General features: G+C 41.9%; 1 protein-coding gene across 5 annotated transcripts in view; it reads right to left on the reverse strand.

Moving 5' to 3' along the window:
* RGS6 (regulator of G protein signaling 6) overlaps positions 1-23,942 on the reverse strand; it is a gene marked incomplete at its 3' end in the record, with an annotated part of 225,008 nt that overhangs the window by 64,643 nt on the left and 136,423 nt on the right. For all 5 annotated transcript variants that reach the window (XM_083350559.1, XM_083350561.1, XM_083350560.1 and 2 more), the window contains exons 3-7: positions 23,227-23,277; positions 16,010-16,116; positions 13,139-13,190; positions 8,286-8,350; positions 1,121-1,197 (exon numbers count right to left, since the gene is read on the reverse strand). In XM_083350559.1, the coding sequence (XP_083206685.1) occupies positions 1,121-1,197; positions 8,286-8,350; positions 13,139-13,190; positions 16,010-16,116; positions 23,227-23,277 (352 nt within the window). The remainder of the gene's footprint in view (positions 1-1,120; positions 1,198-8,285; positions 8,351-13,138; positions 13,191-16,009; positions 16,117-23,226; positions 23,278-23,942) is intronic.

Here is a 23,942-nt window from a genome sequence, read left to right on the forward strand (position 1 = left end):
AATGAAAGTGTGATTGTGCTAAACTTTCCTTTGCTTTACAGAAATGGTCATAAATGTGAGGACTAGTTGCAAAGTTACTTTTTCACCACTCTTGCAACTGTGAAACCATCTAAAATTTTATACCAAAAATATAGTGCTCCTACTGTATAAACATCCCTCCACCCATCCACCCATTCAAACCATCTAAAGTCAATTCTTTGCACATGTAGCTAAGAGTTTAAAACTAAAGCCTTGAAATTAGTTTTAGTGGTGAATAAAAATACACCCAGAATAAATACAGCCTCCGTTTGGAGTAACATGGAGAAACACGGCAATTAAGCTAGGGCTAAATTTTATTTTATTTATTTATTCAATTTCCATAGCCACCCAATTCAACCAAGTGACCAGATAGTTTTACTGGATCTATATTATACCTGTTATAGCAATCAAAGGCGAATATGAACTAAGCATTTATGCCACCCCTTCCCCCCAAATGTTGACAACTCCTAGAAAGGAATTACTGACTACATGATCGCCACAACAGTTAAACCCTCTTAAAATTAGGCCCATAAATCGAATAGCTTTAGCAACAAGAGTTTAGCAATCAGCATCAACTCTTATCCATGTGGTTGACACTGATTAATACAGCTCATTTAATGTTGCCTGAGGCTTTAGGGATGCCCAGCGGATAGTAGTGGGAAAAAACCTGTCAGAGCGGAAAGGCCACGGAATGAATTACGACAGAGGAAACATACCACATATGTGTGTGCAGTGTTCCAATGTCATTGCTTTATAAAAAATAATATTTATTTCTAAAAATAGACGGTACTGAAGACAGCAAGACTCAAATTAAATTTAATTCTTTTTTAATTTTTATGTTAATAAAGTAATCTGTAGCAACATCGCTTACTTGTGATCAGTGTACTGCATGGCTGAATCAGTGGATTAAGCCACTAAAGGTTTAGTGAAGTATAGAGAAGTCTCCAGTTTTAATTGGCAAGTAAGCTACAGAAATACATTCAGTTGTGGGAAGACAATTTAACCTTAAAGGATAAGCCTGAAATAGCATATTTCATCATTACCATGTATTCAGTATCACCAAATTTTCAATCATCTGACTTGTTTCACTGCAAACACCTACTTGACTTGTGCTTCAGCTTGCATAAAGATGAATTCCCACTTTCTGGCAAAAGCTCTCTGAAGTCTTGCTAAGTTCTCCTAAGAGGAGAGAAAAACAACAACAACAACAGCAAAACAACAACACAAGAGTAAGGAGAGCTAACAATCAAAAGAATCACCATTAGGAAATCTGGATATTATCTAGATCCTATTAAACTGAAAATTGAAGTAGTGAGGAAAATGCCAAGAAGATACAGGAGAATGAATTAATGGGATACGTACTTCGTGCTCGTACATTTCTTGATGTTTTGAACCTTGAACCAGTTGTATTATTTTAGGGTTTCCCACCCCCACATAGATAACTCCTATGATCCTTAGGGTGATCCCCATGCATTGTTATATATAATGAAAATGGCATCTCTGTTGTCTCATTGATCTCATGGGAGCAATTCCAGTAAGTCCTTACTAACTTCAGTGGACTTTTAAAAGTGTCCAATTTTCAACTGATTTGTGCCTATCTGAAAAGTGCCATGCTTTGTTCCCATGTTGTTTAATCATTATGTGTCCATCTAATGCTCACTGTTTTCTTAATTAGCCTTCTCATACTTGCTGCCTTTCAAAAGTATTGCAATTTCTGTAAAATGTAACTGCAATGCAATTGGAGGGCCCCAGGCTGGGGAAGCCCGCTATACTCTGCTGATGCAATGATCTAAACCAGGGGTGTCAAACTCAATTTCATTGAGGGCCGCATCAGCATTGCAGTTGCCCTCAGGGGGCCGGGTGGGTGTGGCCTGGGTGGGTGTGGCCTACTGGGAGGGCGTGGCTAGAGTGCGTATGGCGTACTGGGGGGGCATGGCCAACTCTGCATCGTTCGCATCAAGGGTGCCTATGGGGGCCTGGGCAGGAGTGGGACAGATCTGGGGGTCTCTGGCAGAAGGAGGGTCTCTGGGCCAGGGCCAAGGCAATGGGGGCTGTTCCCTCACTGTTTCCAGGATGGCTTCGCGGGCCACATGAAACCACTTCGCAGGCCGGATCTGGCCCCCGGGCCTTGTGTTTGACATGTCTGATCTAAACCATCGCAATACAGATAAACCACAATCATTTAACAGAAGTCTTTTATCTAATGTGATATGTTGACTGGGGTGGGTAAAAATAATTGATTCATACCTCACAGTGGGAGAGTGAAATATTGAATTTACCACTGAAAGATACAAATTCATTACGTGCAAAGTGTGTAAACTGAATGTTTTGAATTATTGGCAGGAAGATTTCAGGCTAGTACAACTCCCCACAAGAATCCAGATGCCCAACAACCTGAAGCAAGACCGTAAGTATTGAAACGTGAAGTTCACTGCTTACTGCATAATACGAGCCGTGGTTCTGAAATGCAATGAATTTACATGAAAAATGCTAAATAAGAGTTAACACCTGTGAGAGAAAGGATGTGGCACAGAAAGAAGCAAAACCGGTTCCATTCCAGCCATAAGAATTGGTGTTTTTAAAAAGAGGTTTTTGTGTCATACAGCATTAGCAATGACAACAATAGAGCTGGAAGAGACCTTGGAGGTCATCTAGTCCAACCCCCTGCTCGGGCAGGAAACCCTATACCATTTCAGACAAATGGTTGTACAGTCTCTTCTTTAAAACTTCCAGTGTTGGAGCATTCACCGCTTCTGGAGGCAGGTTGTTCCACTGGTTAATTGTTCTAACTGTCAGGAAGTTTCTCCTTAGTTCTAGGTTGCTTCTCTCCTTGATTAGTTTCCAATCCGTTGCTTCTTATCCTGCCTTCGGGTGCTTTGGAGAATAGCTTGGCTCCCTCTTCTTTGTGGCAGCCCCTGAGATATTGAAACATTGCTATCATGTCCCACCTAGTCCTTCTCTTCGTTAAACTAGACTCAATTCTAGCAACTGTTCCTTGTATGTTTTAGCCTCCAGTCCCCTAATCATCTTTGTTGCTCTTCTCTGTACTCTTTCTAGAGTCTTTTTTACATCGTGGTGACCAAAACTGGATGCAGTATTCCAAGTGTGGCCTTACCAAGACGTTGTAAAGTGGTATTAACACTTCATGTGATCTTGATTCTGTCTCTCTGTTAATGCAGCCTAGCACTGTGTTGGGTGTTTTTGGCAGCTGCAGCACACTGCTGCCTCATATTTAAGTGATTGTCCACCAGGATGCCAAGATCCCTCTCACAGTTACTATTACTGAGTAAGGTAGCACCTATACTGTACTTGTGCATTTGGTTTTTCTTACCTAAATGTAGAGCTCATTTGAATCTCATTTTGTTAGATAGCTCCCAATGTTCAAGTCTGTCAAGATCCTTCTGTATCTCAAGCCTATCTTCTGGAGTGTTGGCTATTCTTGCCACATTGGTGTCATCTGCAAATTAGATGAGTTCCACATCTATCTCCTCATCCAAATCATTGATGAAGATGTTGAAGAGCACCGGGCCCAGAACAGAGCCCTGGGGCACCCCACTACACACTTCCTTTCACGTAGATGCAATTCAATTGAAGATGCAGTTCCATTCTTCTGTGTACTTACAAAGACCAGTACAGACATGGTTCTTCATTATGTCAGCAATCAGTTTGTGGTGGTGGTGGGGAAATGATCTAATTAGCTGGTGTTAATTAATGAGTCCGACTCTTAATACTTGCAAGAGAACTGAATTTAGTGCTATGCCTCCTCTGTGGCTATACCATAATGTGACTGTGGATGCTGAATAAGGCTTTTCTTGATTTGTCGAGAATATTCATGATTATAGTTGCATAATTCACTAGCTGATGTATGGAAATAATGATAGTAGATGGGTGTAAGAATAAATACACTCAGAAAATTGCAATATGGTGTGCAAAACTGTCCATATAAATGGTTGACTGATTTCAAGACAACTGGTAATTCTGCCCAGGTTGTGGGAAGGAATATAAATTTAAACCTCTATGCATGTCAAGCTGTGCAAACATCAGTCATCACTGCATTTAACAGGCACTAGATGAGTTAAATAGCTACAGATTTTTCAGCATCCGAGGAGTTATTTTTTGTTTTTATAAATTTTCAAAATCCACTTGAAGATATGTTGTCACAATGCCAAGAGGAGAAAGCAGGTGAAGATTATTAATGCTCGGTGTGGTCTTCCTTTATTTTTAGGCTCTTAAACTGTAGGCATAGGAAAACAGAAGAATCTTGATCATTTCAATTCTAAAGGTTGAAATACTGCTTTGAAGGCCTCATATAATTTGGAAACGTTGAAGGGAGACGGCACTGAGGTCTTTGGGCCAGCTTATGACTAATGGACACAGCATGAGGACTGCCTGGCCAGTATAATCTTTTTATTATCAAAATTGCTCAGATTCACTTGAAAGTTCCACATTTGGTGTCTGATGTAGTGACTCCAATGTCTGGCCATGTTATCTGGGGCTCCATTTGGCCTGTTGACACTGATGAAATGGAGAGGGCGCTCTCTGGCACGACTCCTGACATCTATGGATTAGTGTCAAACTGCCGGCCCATGGGGCAGACACGTCACATAGAAGCTGCGCCCACCCCATTGCCGGCAATGGCAAAACAGTCCCGATATATTGTGTGATGTCATGTGACGTCGCAAGTTTGACATGTCTGGATTAGACCCACACCCCTTCTGATTGGGACTGGAGGGTGCACGTGAGGCTGAATTCATGAAGCTAACAATGCCTTGCTTCAGAAGATGTTGATATCTGAAGTCATGAAGGAGCTGTAGTATAGCCCACCCTTAAAAGCCTCTCCATGGATGTAATTGTTTTTGACAAAAAATAACACAGAATACAACCTCCTCTTTTTAAAAAAGAGAAGTGAAGGTTTTCACGTTTGGTAAGAATTCAGTTTTGGAGTTTCCTAGAAGAAACAGATTACTGTGTCTCTTTCAACCAGGGTTTAGCCCTAGATATGAGATCTAAGGCAGCATTGGTTGATTACTTTTGTTAGGACATGGATGGCATAGGATACTCCTCTTGATCCTTTTGCCTGGTTGTCATACCTTGAACCATAGTTTTCTTCTGGCTGTGAGGATTGGGACCTGTAGACCCTGTTTTACTGCTTTCCCTTCTTACTTAGTAAACAGCTCTAGTAAGTGGTTGTGAAGGAGGAGAATTCAGCCCCATGGTGATTCTCTTGGCAATGCCACAATGCTCTCAATCTTTGAGATCTTTTAACGTTACAGCCACCACCACCTCTCCATTCTAAATCTATGGGGTGTTTTTAGTTTGTTTCAATCTCCTGTGATTTTAATCTATTTTTATATTTTATAATTGTTTTCATTTCCATGTTTTATTGTTGTAAGCCATTCAGTGTTGTCTTATACCATGAGATGAGCAGCATATAAATGTGATAATGAATAAAAAACACAATCCACCAGTTTACAGTGAGCTATCATTCATATTCAATTATTTATTGCCACCTTAGGCCTATTAAAGTTATTCCTAATATCTGGAGAGTGTAGGATGCAGGAAGGAGGAATCAGAGTAAAGTTGAACCTAACAATTGCTATTTGTTCATCACTGTTCTCTATCTCCTCTGGTATGGAGATGGAAATACTACCCCTGAAGGACAAGTTCAATGATGGGGCTCCTCCAGGACCGACAATAATACAGTTGGGTGGACATCATGGCCAAGAGGACTTTTGCCTATCTTCAGCAGATGTGCCATTTGCAGCCCTACATACAGCAGAAGGATGTTGGAGCAGCAGTGATTGTACCCATGTACAAAACGATTGAATACAGTGATGCATTTCTCAGTACCCCATTGGCTGTTAATAATTTATTCTATAAGACTTTTCAGAAATTGCAAGTTGTTCAGAAGCAGCAGCCCACTTACTGGTTGGTGCACATCTGTGTAAGCATATTTTACAAGGTTTAATTGTAGTAGGGTGCAATTTGAAGCCCAGATTTCAAGCTAAAAAGCTTATCGCTGGCAAACGGAGGTAGATGCAGGACTGCCTTCTCCAAACAGAGTATACCCATCCAATAAGGTTATCCCAGGAGAAATTGTGGGTGATGGCCCATTTTCTTAATGTGATGGAGTTGAGCCAGGATAATTTCTTGATAATGAATATTGTACTTTGGAAAAAGCTCCCTTTGCAACCTAGTTTAAACTCCTTCTGAGGTCCTCTTCTGGAAATTAGTTAAAGCAGAACTTTTCTGTCGGGTTTTTGAGGATTAATGGAAATTGCCACTTTTGTTATTGATTATTCTCCATTTTAATCTTTTTTTACACTTAAAAGGATGTTCAGATCTGGTTTAAGTACAGATTACTTGGAAGCAAACAAGATTGAGGTCAGGGATTGGATTGGAGTGGTGAAGCAACGATGGTGTTGACTCAGAACAGAGCTCCCAATATCACTCCTGGCTTAGAGATGCTGAATCTGATTCAGTAGTCACTACTTGGGAATAGAGCAAGACTATCTCAGCCTTCCCCAAACTGATGTCCTGCAACATCCATCCTTCCCTTCTAATGAGATTTATGATCTAACTCCTATGAAAAACACCAACTTTTGCCAGGACAAACCACATGTTAGTCACAGCACCAAGAAAGATGCTATCCTCAACCTTTACAGTCAATGCACTGCAGGAGTAATACATCCTATTCTGCAGATATACAGAAATATTTAAAGTATGAATGACTTAAAAGAAGTGTCAGTGCAATTAATGACCATATTTTGAATCTACCTAATAATCTGAATGTGCTGAGTTGTCAAACCTGACTCAACTCCATAAGTGCACCTGCTGTCACTCGCATTTTGCCAAATAGCAAGGGGAGGGCAAATTCCTAAGGAGGGAGGGAAGGCCCAGAATGCAAGATTGCCTTCTGTTGCCAGTGAGATGTCAGACAGCAAGGTCAAGTTATGAAATGGCACAGAGAGTCTTTTCCCAAAACAAAAGAACTGAACCCAATAGGTAAACTATGAACTTTGGATGGCCCGGGGGGTGGAGGAGAAGGAGGGATTACCTATGGGGCTTTCATGGGAACAATGCCAGAACTGCCTTTGCTTCTGCTGTAGGTACTGTACATGGGTCCTTCAATAAAGCTATACTGTTTGTAAATTAAAAGAGCTGAGAGTTTCTTTGGTTGAATGTGCCAAATGGGACGGTTGACATGAGTAGGCTTACACATTACAATGTGTAACCATAGATTTTATATATTATATAAGTAATATAATCACAACTGCCTTTGGCCAAGGCCAAGTAGGCACTGGCCTAGTGCACCAAAACGTAGGGGCCACTAAAGCTTCTCTTCTTTCCAAATATTTCCAAATTTTTGCATTGGTAGAAGGTGATACTATCAATCAATGAGGTCTACAGTCACCATATCCATTTGAATCAACACTGAATAGTATAATTATACTCCATGATAATAGTATAATTATACTCCATGTGTATCACATTATACACATACATTTTCATATAATGCAAAGTGGGCAGAACAGACCCTTAAGAGTTTCTAGCATTTTAGCAAGCAGCAACTGAATAGTTTTATTTTTTTTATTTTAAGTAGCATTAAAATATAGCTTTATACTCTGGTAATGCTTTAGTCCTTTGAAGCAGTATTATAGAACTACTCACTCTGATTAAGAAAACTTAAAATCATTTAGTGCACATTATTTCCCCCATATCTTGTGGGAAACGGTGAAAGAACCGGAGTTAGCTATGTGGAAACATCCTGAGTATCTTAAGAAACTGTTCGATGAGCCTCATTTATAGGAGTGATCTTTTTTTTTCTTGAATGGCCACATTTGCAAAGGGGAATGAAGCAGAATGAGCAGAAATTTTTTGTAAGCATTTTTTTTTATAAAAAGCCATGGCATTTGCTTACAGCAAAGTATCCAAGTGCAAGTTCACATTCAACTACAGAACTGACTGGTTTTTACTCTTCCCATCCTGTCCCCATCTTCCATAGGCATTGTTATGCAGGAATAAAATTCGGGGTAGACTTCTATGTAAACTGCCTTAACCTCCCTGACATAATATAAATAAAACATATGTCTTTTCCCTTTGAATCTAAGTCAAAAGGAAAACATCTTTCTTTCTGATATTGCCCTTAAAGCTACATAGTTTCTGAATAAATATAATCTAATAGCAGTCTTTTTAGACAATGATGCTGCCTATATATCAAGTGACATTTAATTTTGAGGTTATCACAATTAAATCAATATACCCACTGCTTCATAATCTGCCAGTTCCAGTCTAGCTTTATTCTGCATGGTCCTCTTGCAAAGATAGATGGCTATAGAGAGAAACAAACAATAGCAAAATACACCATTAAAGATATGTGAAGGAGGAGGAGGAGGAGGAGGGGGAGGGGGAGGGGGAGAGGCAGAGGAAGGGAAAGTGGAAGGGAGAGAAGGAATCAAACAACTCCTCCTGAAATAATTATTTCTGCTAAGACAATGGCACTCTCATACATGTGGATGCAACATTGAGAAAACTCAACCTTTCTTTAATTAAAGAGGCTACTTTAGGTTTCAATCAAATTTTCTTCAGTTTGATTCATTCATAATGCAGTTAACTAAGGAATGGAAATTCTAGTTCCAATTACCAAAATTATGCGACTGTAAAGCGCAATATCAAATAACCCCGTTGCTTAGCAACAGCAATCCCAGCAGTCCCTACTGCCATTAGTGTCATTAAGTGGCACCCACGGGTCATTAAGCAAAGGCCTCCTCACAACTTACTGCTGACTTCCAACAAGCCAAATCAATGGGGAAGTCAGAAGGAAACTGCAAGTCCTAGACATGCAGCCTGGCCAGCGGTGGTTCCATAAGTGACCATGTGAATTGCCTTCCAGACCAGGAAAAGATACATAATTAGCATACAATATGAAGTTGTGCAAAAGCCTTTTTTTCCCCATGGCTGCTCAGAAGTAAACATGGAGCATCAATTCTAAGTGATTGCATAGATCAGTGTCTCTCAGCCTTGGCCACTTTAAGATGTGCAGATCATTTCCCATCTCCCAGAATTCCTCAGCCAACATGGCTGGCATGGACACAGGCAGACTTTCTCTAGGATACTTCCTCTCCAACCTGGTCTTCAGACCTTCCAACAGTGATACAATATATACCCATCACTGCTGTAATCAGGTCCATCCACCTTGCTGCTGGTCATCTTCTTCTCTATTCTTAGCTAGGTTTTTGCATAATGTGTCCCATCAACAATTATTCTGAGCCTGGTCATTTGTTCTATGAAAAACAGAATGCACCAAATGCAAAATGTGTTCAAATCTGGGTCATAAGTACCCCCCCCCCGATAGGTCTTTGACAAGTTTGAATGGACCCCAAGCAACTGGTTGTAAGTTGAGAAATGCCTGTAGAAGAAACACTTCCCAAACCTCTCATATTATGAATACAGGTACATTTTATTTCCTTTGCCAAGGACCAGCTGAATGAAAAAGAAATGATTTTATCATTTCTGTATGAGGGGAGAGCTGTAGAAGAGACACTAACAGTGCACAATGACAGCTAAAGGTAACTGTGCTGACACAGTTTATGCTTTGGTACTAAGTCATTTAGCCATTTAATACAAAATCTGTGGTTTATTAGCTCATAAACCATGGTTATTCCTTTCTCAGCCTCTACTAAAAAAACAACAACAACCTATCACCCATTCTATCTCTTCTGTTTCTCCCTCCTTCTGTCTCAAGGAAGTGCCATTTTTATTTATTACTATTATAGAGATTGCTAGTTTGGGTCAGATAATACTTTATTGATCAACCACGTATATATATATATTACCATTTATTTTAAAACAAATTAAATTCATCCATGGAATTGAACCTAACTTTTCCCTAGGCATGAGATTAATGTTGTTATACAGCAATGATCTTGGACAATGTTTCCTCTGTTGAATAATGTAGTCCTTGTCTATACGGAGGGACAGCATTCAGAACAAATGTCTTAAATGAACAGAACAGGGTCTCTGTTCAATGCTATATTTACGTAAGTGTCCTAGACAGTGCTGCGCTTTTTAAATAATTGTAATAGACTAGTAACAAATTATTAAACTTTTACTTAGCTTATTTCCATGCAGTTCAGAATAAAATAAAATTGGGGTGCAAAACCTGGCCCATAGATCAGGGATGGGCAAACTATTGTTGGCCAGGAGTGGCAATTAAGATTTTTTAGGAGATATAGGTAAAGGTAAAGGTTCCCCCACACATGTGTGCTAGTCGTTTCTGACTGTAGGGGCCGGTGCTCATCTCCGTTTGAAAGCAAAGAGCCAGCGCTTGTCCAAGGACGTCTCCGTGGTCATGTGGCCGGCATGACTAGACGCCAAAGGGGCACGGAACTCTGTTACCTTCCCACCGTAGTGGTCCCTATTTTTCTACTTGCATTTTTTACGTGCTTTTGAACTGCTAGGTTGGCAGAAGCTGGGACGAGTAACAGGCGCTCACTCTGTTACGTGGCACTCGGGATTTGACCCGCCAAACTCCCGACCTTCTGATCAACAAGCTCAGCATCCTAACCCACTGAGCCACCGCGTCCCTTTAGGAGATATACACCCCCATAAAAAGGATTATGATGATACAAAGAGGGGCCCAAGGAAGCAAATGAATTAATTTAATGACCACATGCAATCTTACAACATAAGGTTGTCTCCACTCACTCTATTTCATATGCCCATTTGAACTGAAATGCTCAGCCTGCTTCTCTACATAGGTAGTCCTTGTTTAGTGACCTTTGGGACCGGCAACTAAGTTGTTAGGTGAAGTGATTAAAACGTGAAACTGTGACTGTGCTTAGGACCTTACTTTAGTTTTCCTTTGCTTTACAGACCTGAGAAGGTTGTAGATGTGAGGACTGATCACAAAGTTATGTTTCATCACCACTGCAACTGCAAACAAGTCACTAAATGAGGCAAACCCTAACCAAGAACTACCCATAATGGGATATATGTGAATAAAGATACTGCAGGCTCCACAACAGGATGTACATATAAACATATATGAGTTATCTGGTTATAAGGTTCTGCCCTGAGCTCTGATGAATGCATGGAGAGAGAAATAAGGGACAATACTTATGAAACTTTCTCCCATACTGTCCATAGTATCATTCTAAGCAGAAACATCGTATAAAAAGACAATACAGCTAAGATACTTTAACTGAAAGAACACACTACCAGCTGAAAGTGCAAAACCTGAAAATTTATCTAGTGAAATATATAAGGAAGGATATCAAATCTTATTTAATATATTTGGGTGAAATGGTGGGTCTTCCGGGTGAACTATTTTGAAAGGTGATCATGATTTTCAGAAGGGACAGAATTTCAGAATGAAGGTGCCACCATTGAGAAGGCCTCTTAGCAAATAACGAGAAAATAGTATTCTGGGTTTTTTAAAGTTGCACATAGAAGAAATTGCTCAGGTAATTTTGCCAACATGACTCTAGGTCAGGGGTCCTCAAACTTGGCCCTTTTATGACTTGTGGACTTCAACTTCCAGAATTCCTCAGCCAGCATGCCTGGCTGAGGAATTCTGAGAGTTGAAGTCCACAAGTCATAAAAGGGCCAAGTTTGAAGACCCCTGCTCTAGGTAGTGGACAGAGAGTTAAACCACTCACCCCAACCTCCCCACCCCCTCAGAATACAATTTATAAAACTAAACATCCTGAGACAATAATTAGCCTGGTTTAGCTAATGAGCATCTGTTAGGTATTCTGGCCTCCAGATGTTTAGGGCATTGTATCAAGTGTCAAATGAAGAGGTTCAGTAGCTAACTGGCAATCAATAGTGTTGTTTCCACAACAATACAATATGCACCTTGGCTGCAGAAAAAGTGCTTTGGACAGGGTGGTAGTAAAGAAAATTTCTGGGTGTAGGGAAGGCTTCTTCAGAAATGGACAGACCACTTCCTTAAAATCTGGAGAGAATACTCCATCAAGTAAAAAATTATGTTTACTGGTCTTTGGAAATCTCCAAACCACCCCACCTTTGCTTGCTTGAGTATGCCAAGAGGGTAGAGGTCCGGAGAGCATATGATAGACTAAACAGCCATAAATGTCTTGTTCTTTTTCTTAGGCCTCATAAACTGAAAGTGATCTTATACAATTACTGTATATTAGTCCTCAAAGTCTTAATGTAGCCCTCAAACCTTGGCTATGTTGATAGCCTTGGAATCCTAAGTGATGGGGAACTTCTCATTGTTATCCTCCCTCTCCTGTGGGTTGTATTTTCACTTATTAATAAAGTTTTTATATTATACCATTTTTTTGTTTTTGTTTTTTTGTTTTTAATGTATTGATTCTCATTCAGTGCCCAGAGACCTTTGGTGAGATGCGTGGTTATATGAATTTGATTGATAAATTGTTTGATAAATATTTTATCAAAAGCATCGTTCAAATCAGCATTAAGTTGTCACTTTTTTTCCTTGAAGAGCTTTGCTTTTGATAAAACCCCCTTAAGTGCAGTCCTCTCAGCCATCAACCAGGAGGTAGATGGCAAATTCTCGCAGTGCTCAGCTGTCAGTCAGCTGAAGTCCAGCATATAACAAGGCCTTCTCTTCTTCAAATCAAGCAGGCTGTTGTTTAAAAATGGAGGGAAAAGAAGTGGATTGCAGCTTCAAAGAAAATCCTTTTATATGTTCTTCTAGGGCAGGGGTCCCCAACCATCAGTCCGTGGACCGGCACTGGGCCGCGGCGTACCAGAAATTGGGCTGTGCAAACAAGCGAAGCCCCATCTGTGGGATGCAGGCAGCACACAAAACTGTGCCCCCTCTCGTCTGCAGAAAAACCTCTCTCCACGGAAACAGTCCCTGGTGCCCAAAAGATTGGGGGCTACTGAGCTAGAGTATTTGGCTTGCATTAATCCTGCTCACCGTCTGTGCAAATGCTGGCAACTATTGACTTTCACATCATGAAAGCAAATATAGTAGCATTCTCCAATATGTAGTTGGTATTACAACTCCTTGGATTATGAGTCAGCATAATACTCTATAATGATATCACTCTATAATTTCTTTTGGAGTAAAATGATTGTCAGAGACAAGGGGTTTATACAAGAGGCATTTCAAAAGGAGTCTCACCATAGTCTGTGTTTTCAGGTTCCCAACAATTTGATGGCCAGAAGTATGGCGCCTGAAAAAGAGAAAATAATACTTTACCATGAAGATGTAGTTATTCAAACATCTATACTCCTTCAGGTATTTAGGCAGCTTAAGTTTCAATGAAATAAAGAAATTCTTCTTAATTATTTTAAGGCATATTTTTTGAAATAAAGAAACTCAAAATAATTTTGTATAGGTGTGATCGCCTAAACACATGCAATACCAGAGAACAAGAGATTACACCAAAACATCCTACTTGTTAGGATCAGTATGATTGCAATCCTATGCATATAATTCCAATTTACAAATCACATCAAATTTTTCTGCCAGCTGAAATGCAAATTAGAAAAAGGCGATTTTTGAAAAGAAGTGCTACAGTTTGAGCTTCTATGATGAATTAAGAAGCCCATTACGAAAAGACGTAGTAAGCCTTCGTTTGATTATCTTTCGTATCTCCTGATTTCCCATGTGATGTTTTTTTCCCCACAAGTCATAATAACACTTTCAAAAAGATTTATTTCTTCATTCATTTCCTAGAGAAAGAATGGCAAATAGATTCAATTCTTGGGGCCCCTAGGGTGGTCCATGTTACACCACTGTTCCACGAGCTTCACTGGCTGCTGATTTGCTTCTGGGTGCAATTCAAGGTGTTGGGTATTTAAAGCCCTTCATGGCATGGGTCCAGGTTATCTGAAGAACTCTCTCAAAGGGCTTGACCTACCCCACCCATGCTAGCAGAAGGGACATGCTGCAGGCCCTGCCAGGCAAAGAATTTTGGCTGCTGAGGTCCAGCAGAACAGCCTTTTCTGGGGTAGCTCCTGCCCTTTGGAATAAAGTGGCATCTGTACACACTCTACTTGACCTTCCATAAGGGCCTGAAGACCTGGATCTGCCAGTTAGGGTGCACCATTCTGGAGATGGCTATTGGATTAAGAAAAGCTTCCATCTCTCCCCATGTACTTCATGCTCCCCTCCTCCCCATCTTTTTCTTATTTTATTGTTTTATCACCGTATCGCCTCTGGATGAGATGGACAGCACCATCTAAATCTAATAAATTAATAAACATACAAACAAACAAATAACCATGATGTTCCATGGTTTCTCCAAAGAAGATCCTAGAATTGTATCTCCCAGTCTTTCCCTTCCATTACACTAATAAAGAGAAGTATTAATAAAATTATCATCAAAATGATCTTTTCAACCATTGCTACCTGCTGTGAGAATACCTGATCTAGAGAAATAGATATAAGAGCGCAATGTTGCTTTCCATGTAACAATATCTATATCTATATCTATATCTATATCTATATCTATATCTATGTAGATATGTAGATCTAGATCTAGATCTAGATCTATAGATATAGATAGATATAGACATAGATAAAGATATATATTAAAAAAGCTGCCATGGTTCTTCTGAAAAAATATTCTGCATATATTAGAATGTTAGGTTATTAATATTCCTTGGAATTGTATCACCATTACTGTCCCCATATTTAATCATGCTAGGAAGAGAGGGAGGGATATGCAGCCATAACTAAACAAAATGACATTATCTAGATCAGGGGTGTCAAACTCGCCGCGTCACGTGACGTGTCGCAATGTATCACAACTTTTTGCCCCTTGCCAGAGCTGGGGTGATCACAGCTTCTGCATGGGTGGGGGTAGCTTCTGCGTGAAGCATCCGGCCCATGGGCCAGCAGTTTGACACCCCTTATCTAGATTAAGAAGAAATTTAAATGAATATTAGATGGCAGCAAAAATGTGGGGAATTTATTCTGTGTCTCTTGCTGTTATCTAGTGGTTGACATCCCTAGAAAAGTAGATGGTTACCTTCTGTTACTAAAGATAAAAAGCATACATTTGTCAAAATTCAAAAATGCAGCTATTGACAGGCAATCCTGAAGAAATTATATGCATTGGGTTATGAAGAATTGGATGTCACTGATTAACTTAATAAAAACATTGATACTGATCTGATAATTACAACAAAACTGACAAGCAATCTCTTGCCACGCTTTGGAGATGTCAGATGTTATATGAACAGTGTAGGAAAAGGAATTCAGCCTGGCTAGGAATATAGGCAGAGAAGTAGCAATTATCAGTGATAAACAAAATACTGTAAAATAGTTTTAATAAATCAATAAAACAGGTATTTGTCTTTGAGAAAGTCTGAGGTTCGATTCTCGGCATCTCCAATTTAAAAAAGAATAAAAAAATACATTAACAGCAGTAATACCCCAAAGGTTAATAACATGTACAAAGCTCTTACTATCTGGAGCAAAGTAGATCAGTTATGTTAAAAGGCAAACAGTTCTATGGTGATGTTGAACAACTGGAAGAATTCAGACAAAAGTTAGGATAAAGTAGGTATACAACAAAAGGGACGCAGTGGCTCAGTGGGTTAGGACGCTGAGCTTGTCGATCAGATGGTCGGCAGTTTGGCGGGTTGAATCCCGAGTGCCGCGTAACAGAGTGAGCGCCTGTTACTCGTCCCAGCTTCTGCCAACCTAGCAGTTCGAAAGCACGTAAAAATGCAAGTAGAAAAAAAGGGACCACTACAGTAGGAAGGTAACAGCGTTCCGTGCACCTTTGGCATCTAGTCATGCCGGCCACATGACCACGGAGACGTCCTCGGAGACGTCTTCGCTTTCAAACGGAGATGAGCACCGGCCCCTAGAGTTGGAAATGACTGGCACGCGTGCGCGGGGGAACATTTACCTTTACTTTTTACCTTAGGTATACAATAGGGTGTTTTAGTCTAGATTTGTTTCTCCATAAAAAATGGAAATTGGAGGACTTCAGCAAGGAAAGACATACCTATCCAGTAAAGAAAACAGATTTCTTACCTGAAACCGATAAAAAGTCCCATCATCCTTTAAAGTCAGTACGTGATCGGAAATTGGAAAAATATATCCTTGTGCTGCAACAAGACTTCCCAGATGTATTGATTCAGCTGTAAAACAAACAAACAAACACAAACTCTTTTGGACAATTATGCTTTTCAGTACTCAACTTGCCAAACTTGGGTGGCAGGAATTTTCTGACTCGATATGATGATATCACTGGTAAATTCGGCAAAATGGAAATGCAACCTCTTTATTCAGCTTTGGGCCTTGTGTTGGGGGGCAGATTAACAGTTAATCATCACAAGTACAGTATATTTTATTTACTTAAATAACATTGGGCCACCCATAACTGATTCCAGGCTGTCAAACAAAAGGGAATAAATATCTGGATGATATATTTCTAATGAAAAGACCTTTTATACCAGAAATAACAAAGTGGAGCAACGATGCAGTTAAAAAGGTAACATTTCTCTATCTTTACAAAGGTAAATAACAATTGCTGTCCAATGGTTGTTATAATGTTCACGTGGCTGGACACACAAGAGACTACTTATGAAGCCAAATGACTCCATTTGTTGCAAGTGAATGAGACGGAGCAAAATGTGGCCCATTGGGAAATCCGGCCCATCTGGAGTCCAGGCACTCAGACCCTTAATTCTGCAATCTAACTGAGATCTCACCTGTACATTTATCTTTCTGGATTACAAGGTGAGAGACTTCTTGTGGTAGTGGTATTAATGCACATTGTATATTCGGATCTTATGGAAATATTAAAATATAAAAGCAGTATATAAAAGATAAAAATTTAAAAAGATACAAGGATGATTAAAACATTATTAGATTTGCCTCCAGGTGAGATGGGCAACCTATAATTTGAATGAATGAATGGATGGATAAATATTAACATTTTAATAATTTTAATAACTATTAAAGGGGGAAGGAAGGGCTTTCAGCCCCATGGCTGAATGCTCCTTATGGGCTCCCTATGCAAGGCTGCAGTCATGTTTTCACTTCTTGATGGAAAGCCAGGAGGGTGTGGGCCCTGCTTCAGCTTGGGAGGGGGGAGAAATTCCACAGCGTGGGATAATGGCAGAGAAGATCTTCTCCTCCTCCTCCCCCAAGTCCACCAATCAGAATTCTTTAACTGACAGGGTTAACTGACGGGTCCTCAACATATCTTCCCTGCCTGACTGGATGGAATGGGCCACCATGATTACCTGCCTGAAGTAGCCTAAGGACCACTCGGGACGACAGGCTAGTTAACAACAGGGTTTATTTAGTACAAGGCAAACATAGAATAACTTGTCCGGCTTTTATAGCCGGCAGCTGGCAGCGAGGGCCAATCAGGAGTGTTCATTTTGGCGCCGCGTCAACCGGGACCAATCCGCGTCGTCTTCTGTTGACAGCTCCGGCTTCCGCATGGTTTGGTGTTTTGACAGCCGCGAGCTGTCAGTGGTTGCGCCTGCGCTGTGCGGGGAACTTTGACAGCTCAGGCTTCCGCCTGGTCCGGTGTTTGACAGCCGCGAGCTGTCAGTGGTGGCGCCTGCGCTGTGCGGGGAACTTTGACAGCTGTCAAAGTTCCCGCGTGTTTTTTCTGTCAGGCGGCTTTCCTAGTTTTTACAATCTGTTAATGAAGTATTATTACTGTTTACATATACAACACACCCCTTACCCCTCCCCTGGTGCATTTCCTCCCTCTTGGACGTTGGAACCTGCCCACTGATAGTCTCTTAGGTAGGTGGGGGCTCTTCGATTCCTGTTGGAGCGGCGAAGGGGTGGGGGATTGTCTGGTTCTGGTAGTTCGTTCCCCTGCTGTTCTTCTTCCTGGTTTGGCATAGGAAGTATTTCCGGGGGGGGTTGTAGCTCGGAATGCTTTGGGTGCTCAGAGTTGTGTGGTGGTTGTCTGGGTCTGAGTTGGTCAATATGGCGGCGTATGTTGCCGTGTGCTTGTGTGGCAATAAGGTATGAAATGGGTCCGGTTTGTTTTAGTACTGTCCCTTGGACCCACTTGTTTTTATCCGTGTATGACCGTGCCCATATCAATTGTCCTGGGTTGAGTGTGCGGTTTGGGTAGGGGTGCTCTTTTTCTTCTGGGTATGTGTCAGGGTGCAGTCTATCGAGTCGTGTTATTAGCCTCCTCCCCCATCTCAATTCCGCTGGTGATTTTCCCGTTGTTGTGCATGGGGTTGTGTGTTGTGACAAGAGGAACTGGCTGAGACGCCTCTGCCAATTCCCTTTAACGAATTTTTTCAAGGCTTCTTTTGTGGACCGTACCATAATTTCAGCCATCCCGTTCGATGATGGGTGGAACGGCGCCGACGTTACCAGCCTAATACAATTCTTCATAGCGAACATCTGAAATTCACGAGAGGTGAATTGAGGTCCGTTGTCTGAAACTATGGTGTCTGGAAGGCCATGTGTGGCGAATATTTTTCTTAAGGCTTGAATAGTGGATTCGGACGTTGTTTTTCTAAGGGGAGTGACTTCTAGCCATTTAGAATAGCTGTCCACTACAATTAAGAAACTTTGGCCCTGGATAGGTCCTGCAAAATCTAAATGTATACGTGACCAAGGGTTCCTTGTAGTTTCCCATTTGTGGATCGGTGCTTGGGGTGGCTCGTTTCGGGTCGCCTGACAGGTATAGCACCCTCCCACGTACTTTTCTATTTGTTTATCAATGCCTGGCCACCATACATAACTTCTAGCCATCGCTTTCATCTTTACAATGCCTGGGTGTCCTTCATGTAAAATGTGTAATGTTTGGTCTATGTTTTTCTCTGGTATGATGACCCTATTTCCCCACAGCAGGCATCCCCTATGGGTGGAGATCTCATTTTTCCTGTTAAAGTATGGTTGGAATTGGGGTTGTGGGTTTTGAGCTGGCCACCCTGTTGTGGCCCATTTGAGGATTCTGGTAAGTATTTTGTCTTTGGCTGAATTGTTGGCTATAATGTTTGCAGTCAGGGGGCAATCTGGAAGTTGGGAGATTGCTAAAATCAGACCAGCTGGGGCTGGGTCAGAGTCCTTGTTTTGCATGGGCAGTCTGCTGAGGCAGTCTGCGTGTCCTAATTCTTTTCCTGGTTTATGTATTAGTTGATAGGAATAGGCTGCTAAGAATGTGGACCACCGTAATATTCTCGGAGAGAGAATTTGTGGTGTAGTTTTATTCCAAGTGAATATGCCCAGCAGGGGTTTGTGATCAGTAAATATAGTAAATGGCCTCCCATAAAGGTAGTCATGAAATTTTTTGACCCCTGCAACTATTGCTAGGGCTTCCCTGTCTATTTGTGCGTAATTTCTTTCTGCTTTGGTCAGAGTGCGTGAATAGAAGGCTATGGGTCTTTGTGTACCGTCCTTGAATAGATGACTTAATACAGCCCCGATTCCATAGGGAGAGGCATCGCAAGCGATGCATATTGGGGTATCTTCTCTGAATAGGGTGATAGTTGAGCTGTGACAGATAATCTGTTTTAATGATTGGAAACTATTCTCATGTATCTTGGTCCAGGACCAAACAGTACCCTTGTCCAGGAGCCTATGCAGGGGCTCCGCGATAGTGGCTTTATGGGGGATGAAGGCATGGTAGAAGTTTAATAACCCTAAAAAAGCTTGAAGCTCTTGTTTATTCCTTGGGCTGGGTGCAGTTTGAATAGCCCTTAGTTTTTCTGTGGTGGGGTGGATGCCCTGGCCGTCTATTTTGTACCCTAGGAATTCAGTGGATGTGACTCCAATAGAGCACTTTTCTCGCTTAAGTTTGAGGCCGGCTTCTCTGAGCCGGCTCAGCACAGCTGACAGCCTGTCAGCTAAGTTTGCTTCGTTTTCTCCGGCGATGAGAACATCGTCGAAATAGGGGCAGACCCCGGGTATTCCCTTCAGGGTCTTCTCCATGATACCCTGAAATATACCTGGGGCCGCCGATATGCCGAATTGGAGTCTCTTTACTTTAAAGGCACCGCGGTGGGTGACAATTGTCTGGGCTTCCGCGGTGTCCTCAGTGACAGGCAGTTGTAAATACGCCTGCGTGAGATCGAGTTTGGCGAAAATGGCGCCAGAACAGATGGAAGCAAATACGTCCCTTACCGCTGGCACCGGGTAAGCGTGGGGGCTGAGGGCTAGGTTGACTGTCGCTTTATAGTCTGCACAGACTCTCACTTCTCCATTAGGTTTAATTGGGGTGACAATAGGGGTCTCCCAGGTCCCCCCCTCCGTTGGTTCAAGCACCCCGAGGCCTATGAGGCGATCAAGTTCGTTTTCTATTTTTTCTTTTAGGGCAAAGGGTACTCTCCTAGCTCTTATCTTAATTGGTTGGATTGCTGGGTTTAACTGTAAGGAGATGGGGGGTCCAGTGTATTTTCCTAAAGTGCCATCGAAGACGTCTGCATATTTGTTGCAAACGGCTTCTAGGCTGGGTGATTGAATTGTGTTTACCCCCGTTATGGCGATCCCTAGCGGCCCGAACCAGTTTAACCCTATCAAGTTGGTGCGGTTCCCTGGTGTAACTAAAACCTCTAAGGGACCCTTGAACCCCTTGTACTGCACTATGACCTTAGCCCTTCCTTCCAGAGGAATGGGGGTTTTCTGGAAGTCAGCTAGGTGTACTTGGGTTTGCCTCAGGGGAATTTGTCCCTTGCCTTGCCGACAGATCTCCTGATACGTTTTTAATGAAATTAAGGAGACTGCTGACCCTGAATCCACCTCCATGTGGCAGGGTACCCCCTGAATTTTTACCCAGACCTTAACCTTTGCGCTTAGGCTGTTTACCCTGTCAATTGTCTCTACCAGGGGCCCTGGCGGTTTTTCTCTGCTGGCCTGGGTAGCTGGCCTACCTGGGGAGTTTGCCTCCAGATCATGGACGTTGTCACGGCCCTTGCTGCGGCACACCGGCTTGATGTGGCCGGTCTTTCCGCAATTGTGGCATTTAGCGTTTCTGAATCGGCAGCTTCCCCGGGCATGGTTGCCCCCGCAGCTGGCACAGGCGGCCCGTTGCTCGTAACGTGGCGGCGGCGGAGGGGGGTTCCTGGACCTACGGCGGTCTGAAGTGTCGCCTCTCCTTGGTTGCCTGCGTTCCATTCTGCGCTGCAGGGCTTCTCCGTCGGTGAAATCCACCGACTCTTCGCTGTCGCTGAAGGTTGCGCTCTCTTGGAAGACGGTCGCTGGGCTCTCTGGGGTCGAGGTTGTCGGCTTCTTCTTGTGGCTGTGCTCGTAGGCCATTATTTCTCTGGTCAGCTCTGCCAGGCTCATGTCGGTTTTGGATGTTAGCTTCTTCTGCAGCTTCTCGTCCCTCAGACCGATCACCACCTGGTCTCTGATGCGGTCCTCCAGGTCGGGGAAACAGCAGTTCTGTGCGGCGTGTCTGACCCCGGCGATGAACTCGTTGGCGGGCTCGTCCGGCCGCTGTTTCTTTTGGGCGAATTGGACCCACCAGTACAGTTCTGAGCGAGCCGGCATATAGTACTTGTTCAGCTGGTCCACCAGGTCCGCGTAGGAAACTTCTGTGATGGGCACCGGGATGAACAGGCCAACGGCTGCATCATACACTGGAGGTCCGCTGATGTATAGAAGAGCGGCGGCCTTTGCTCTGTCGTCAGTGATTTTACTGACGAGGAGGAATCTCTCGACCTGGCCTAAGTGTGATTGCCATCTCTCGGGATGGCGGGTATCAAATTCCCTCACACGCCCGAAGTTTGCCATGTCGTCCGGTCCTGGGTTGCTCCTTTGGAAGTTAAAACTTCCCGTGACAGCTCTTGCCGGGAACTCTCTTCCTCAGCCGTGACTTCAGCTCCGGAGCGATCCCACCCTCGTCGCCAGTGAAGTAGCCTAAGGACCACTCGGGACGACAGGCTAGTTAACAACAGGGTTTATTTAGTACAAGGCAAACATAGAATAACTTGTCTGGCTTTTATAGCCGGCAGCTGGCAGCGAGGGCCAATCAGGAGTGTTCATTTTGGCGCCGCGTCAACCGGGACCAATCCGCGTCGTCTTCTGTTGACAGCTCCGGCTTCCGCATGGTTTGGTGTTTTGACAGCCGCGAGCTGTCAGTGGTTGCGCCTGCGCTGTGCGGGGAACTTTGACAGCTCAGGCTTCCGCCTGCTCCGGTGTTTGACAGCCGCGAGCTGTCAGTGGTGGCGCCTGCGCTGTGCGGGGAACTTTGACAGCTGTCAAAGTTCCCGCGTGTTTTTTCTGTCAGGCGGCTTTCCTAGTTTTTACAATCTGTTAATGAAGTATTATTACTGTTTACATATACAACACACTGCCCAAAGCAAAAGAAACCATAAAACTTTTAATAAAACAATGATAGTGATGTAGTCTGAATTTTGGCCTCTGTTATATCGAACATATCATCATCCTACTAGCCATTGTCTATCCACTGCAAGATGAAGGCCTCTTCCACATGTTTCCAACCAATATGATTTTGAGCTTTCTTTTGCCAATTGGGCCTGCAATACTTCAATATACATTATATCAAACTTATATAGAAAGCCATGCCTTTCAGGGGAGAAAAAAAAAGCTAGGAAAAATTAGGAAACACCAAGGGTCAACATGTTTTGCTATGCTGCCTATACACTATCATTTTCTGAATCTGAGACATTATCACCAGTAATTTCTGTTTTTTTAAGATTCTTTTTAATTTTTTGTTGTTATAGTATTCTGAAAACATTTTCTCTATATCGAGAAAAAGTTTTTTCTATATATTTTATATGTAGTCTATTTCCTGCTTTATTGCATTTGCAAATATAATCTAAATCTTTACATCTACCTCATTTAATAATGCACCTATATGTATTATTAAAGCGCAGCTATATAGACATTGTTTTAAAACTCCAATATTTTCCCATAAAGTTTCTATTTTTTTTCAAAATAGGAATATAGTAAAAAAATAGCACCTTGGAAAACAATTAAACCTCTGCCCCTTATCTTTAAAATAAAGTTCACATTTTGAAATAATAATGTTCCAAAGTTATTAAGAATGTATGTGATTGGTATTTTCTTTTTTCACTTAGCTTTCCTGTCTAGAATAAAGAAGAACATTCCAGAAGAGTGTATTCTGGAATCTAACTTACCATTTCAAGATCAAGATTTGACTTGGAATCACTTTCCCAATCAAAACTTCCAAATAAAATTTTGATTTTTCAGCTTTAGATCACAACATTTACTTTTGCATTTTATAATGGCAAACCTCAAGATAATGCTTCCTTAGAATTTAATGAACATATTACCTAGATCTTCAATATTGAGATTCTTCATAAGCCACTGTACTATGTCAGCTCCTGAAGAGAGGGGGGGGAGGGAGGGAGGGAGAGAGAGAGAGATAAAAAGCATAACATAAACCATACATAAATAAGTAATTTTCAGACGTGACAGCTGTTGCTTCCAACAAGGAAAAAGCTTATTCTTCTAGCTGAGCTGTTGCTGTCATATCTTCTGTAGTCAATATACATAAAATGCCTTCTGCTAGCTCCATCTCAATTTCATCATTAGAATTAAATGATTGTTAAATGACATCCCTGTTTCAATTCAAGTGAATATAGGTAGCCATATATCCAACAAGGGACTCCTCAAAGCCATTTGACTCAGAGGCAGGGTTCACACAACACAGTAGACTATGCTACTCAATTTGTGGAGCTTGTTTTAACATATTATGTGACTCTGGCCACTGAATTTATTTGGGTTTACCATTATTATTTTGGTGGCAATGGTTGTTAAACTTATATCCCATGTTTATTTAATAAAACTTAGGTGGAAATATATCTTGCTGTCTACTTTGTTTTCCTTGTGAGGTGAGTTGGGCTGAGTGACTGGTCCAAAGTCACCCATCCAACTTTCATGCATCAAGGGCTAGAACTCAGTAGTATCTCAGTTTATAATCTAGCACCTTACTCTCTACATCAAATTGGGTTTCGCTCATACACACACATGAACTTATATCTCAGCC

The sequence above is a fragment of the Vipera ursinii genome, assembly GCF_947247035.1.
Source record: "Vipera ursinii genome assembly, chromosome: 1".
NCBI lineage: Eukaryota > Metazoa > Chordata > Lepidosauria > Squamata > Viperidae > Vipera > Vipera ursinii.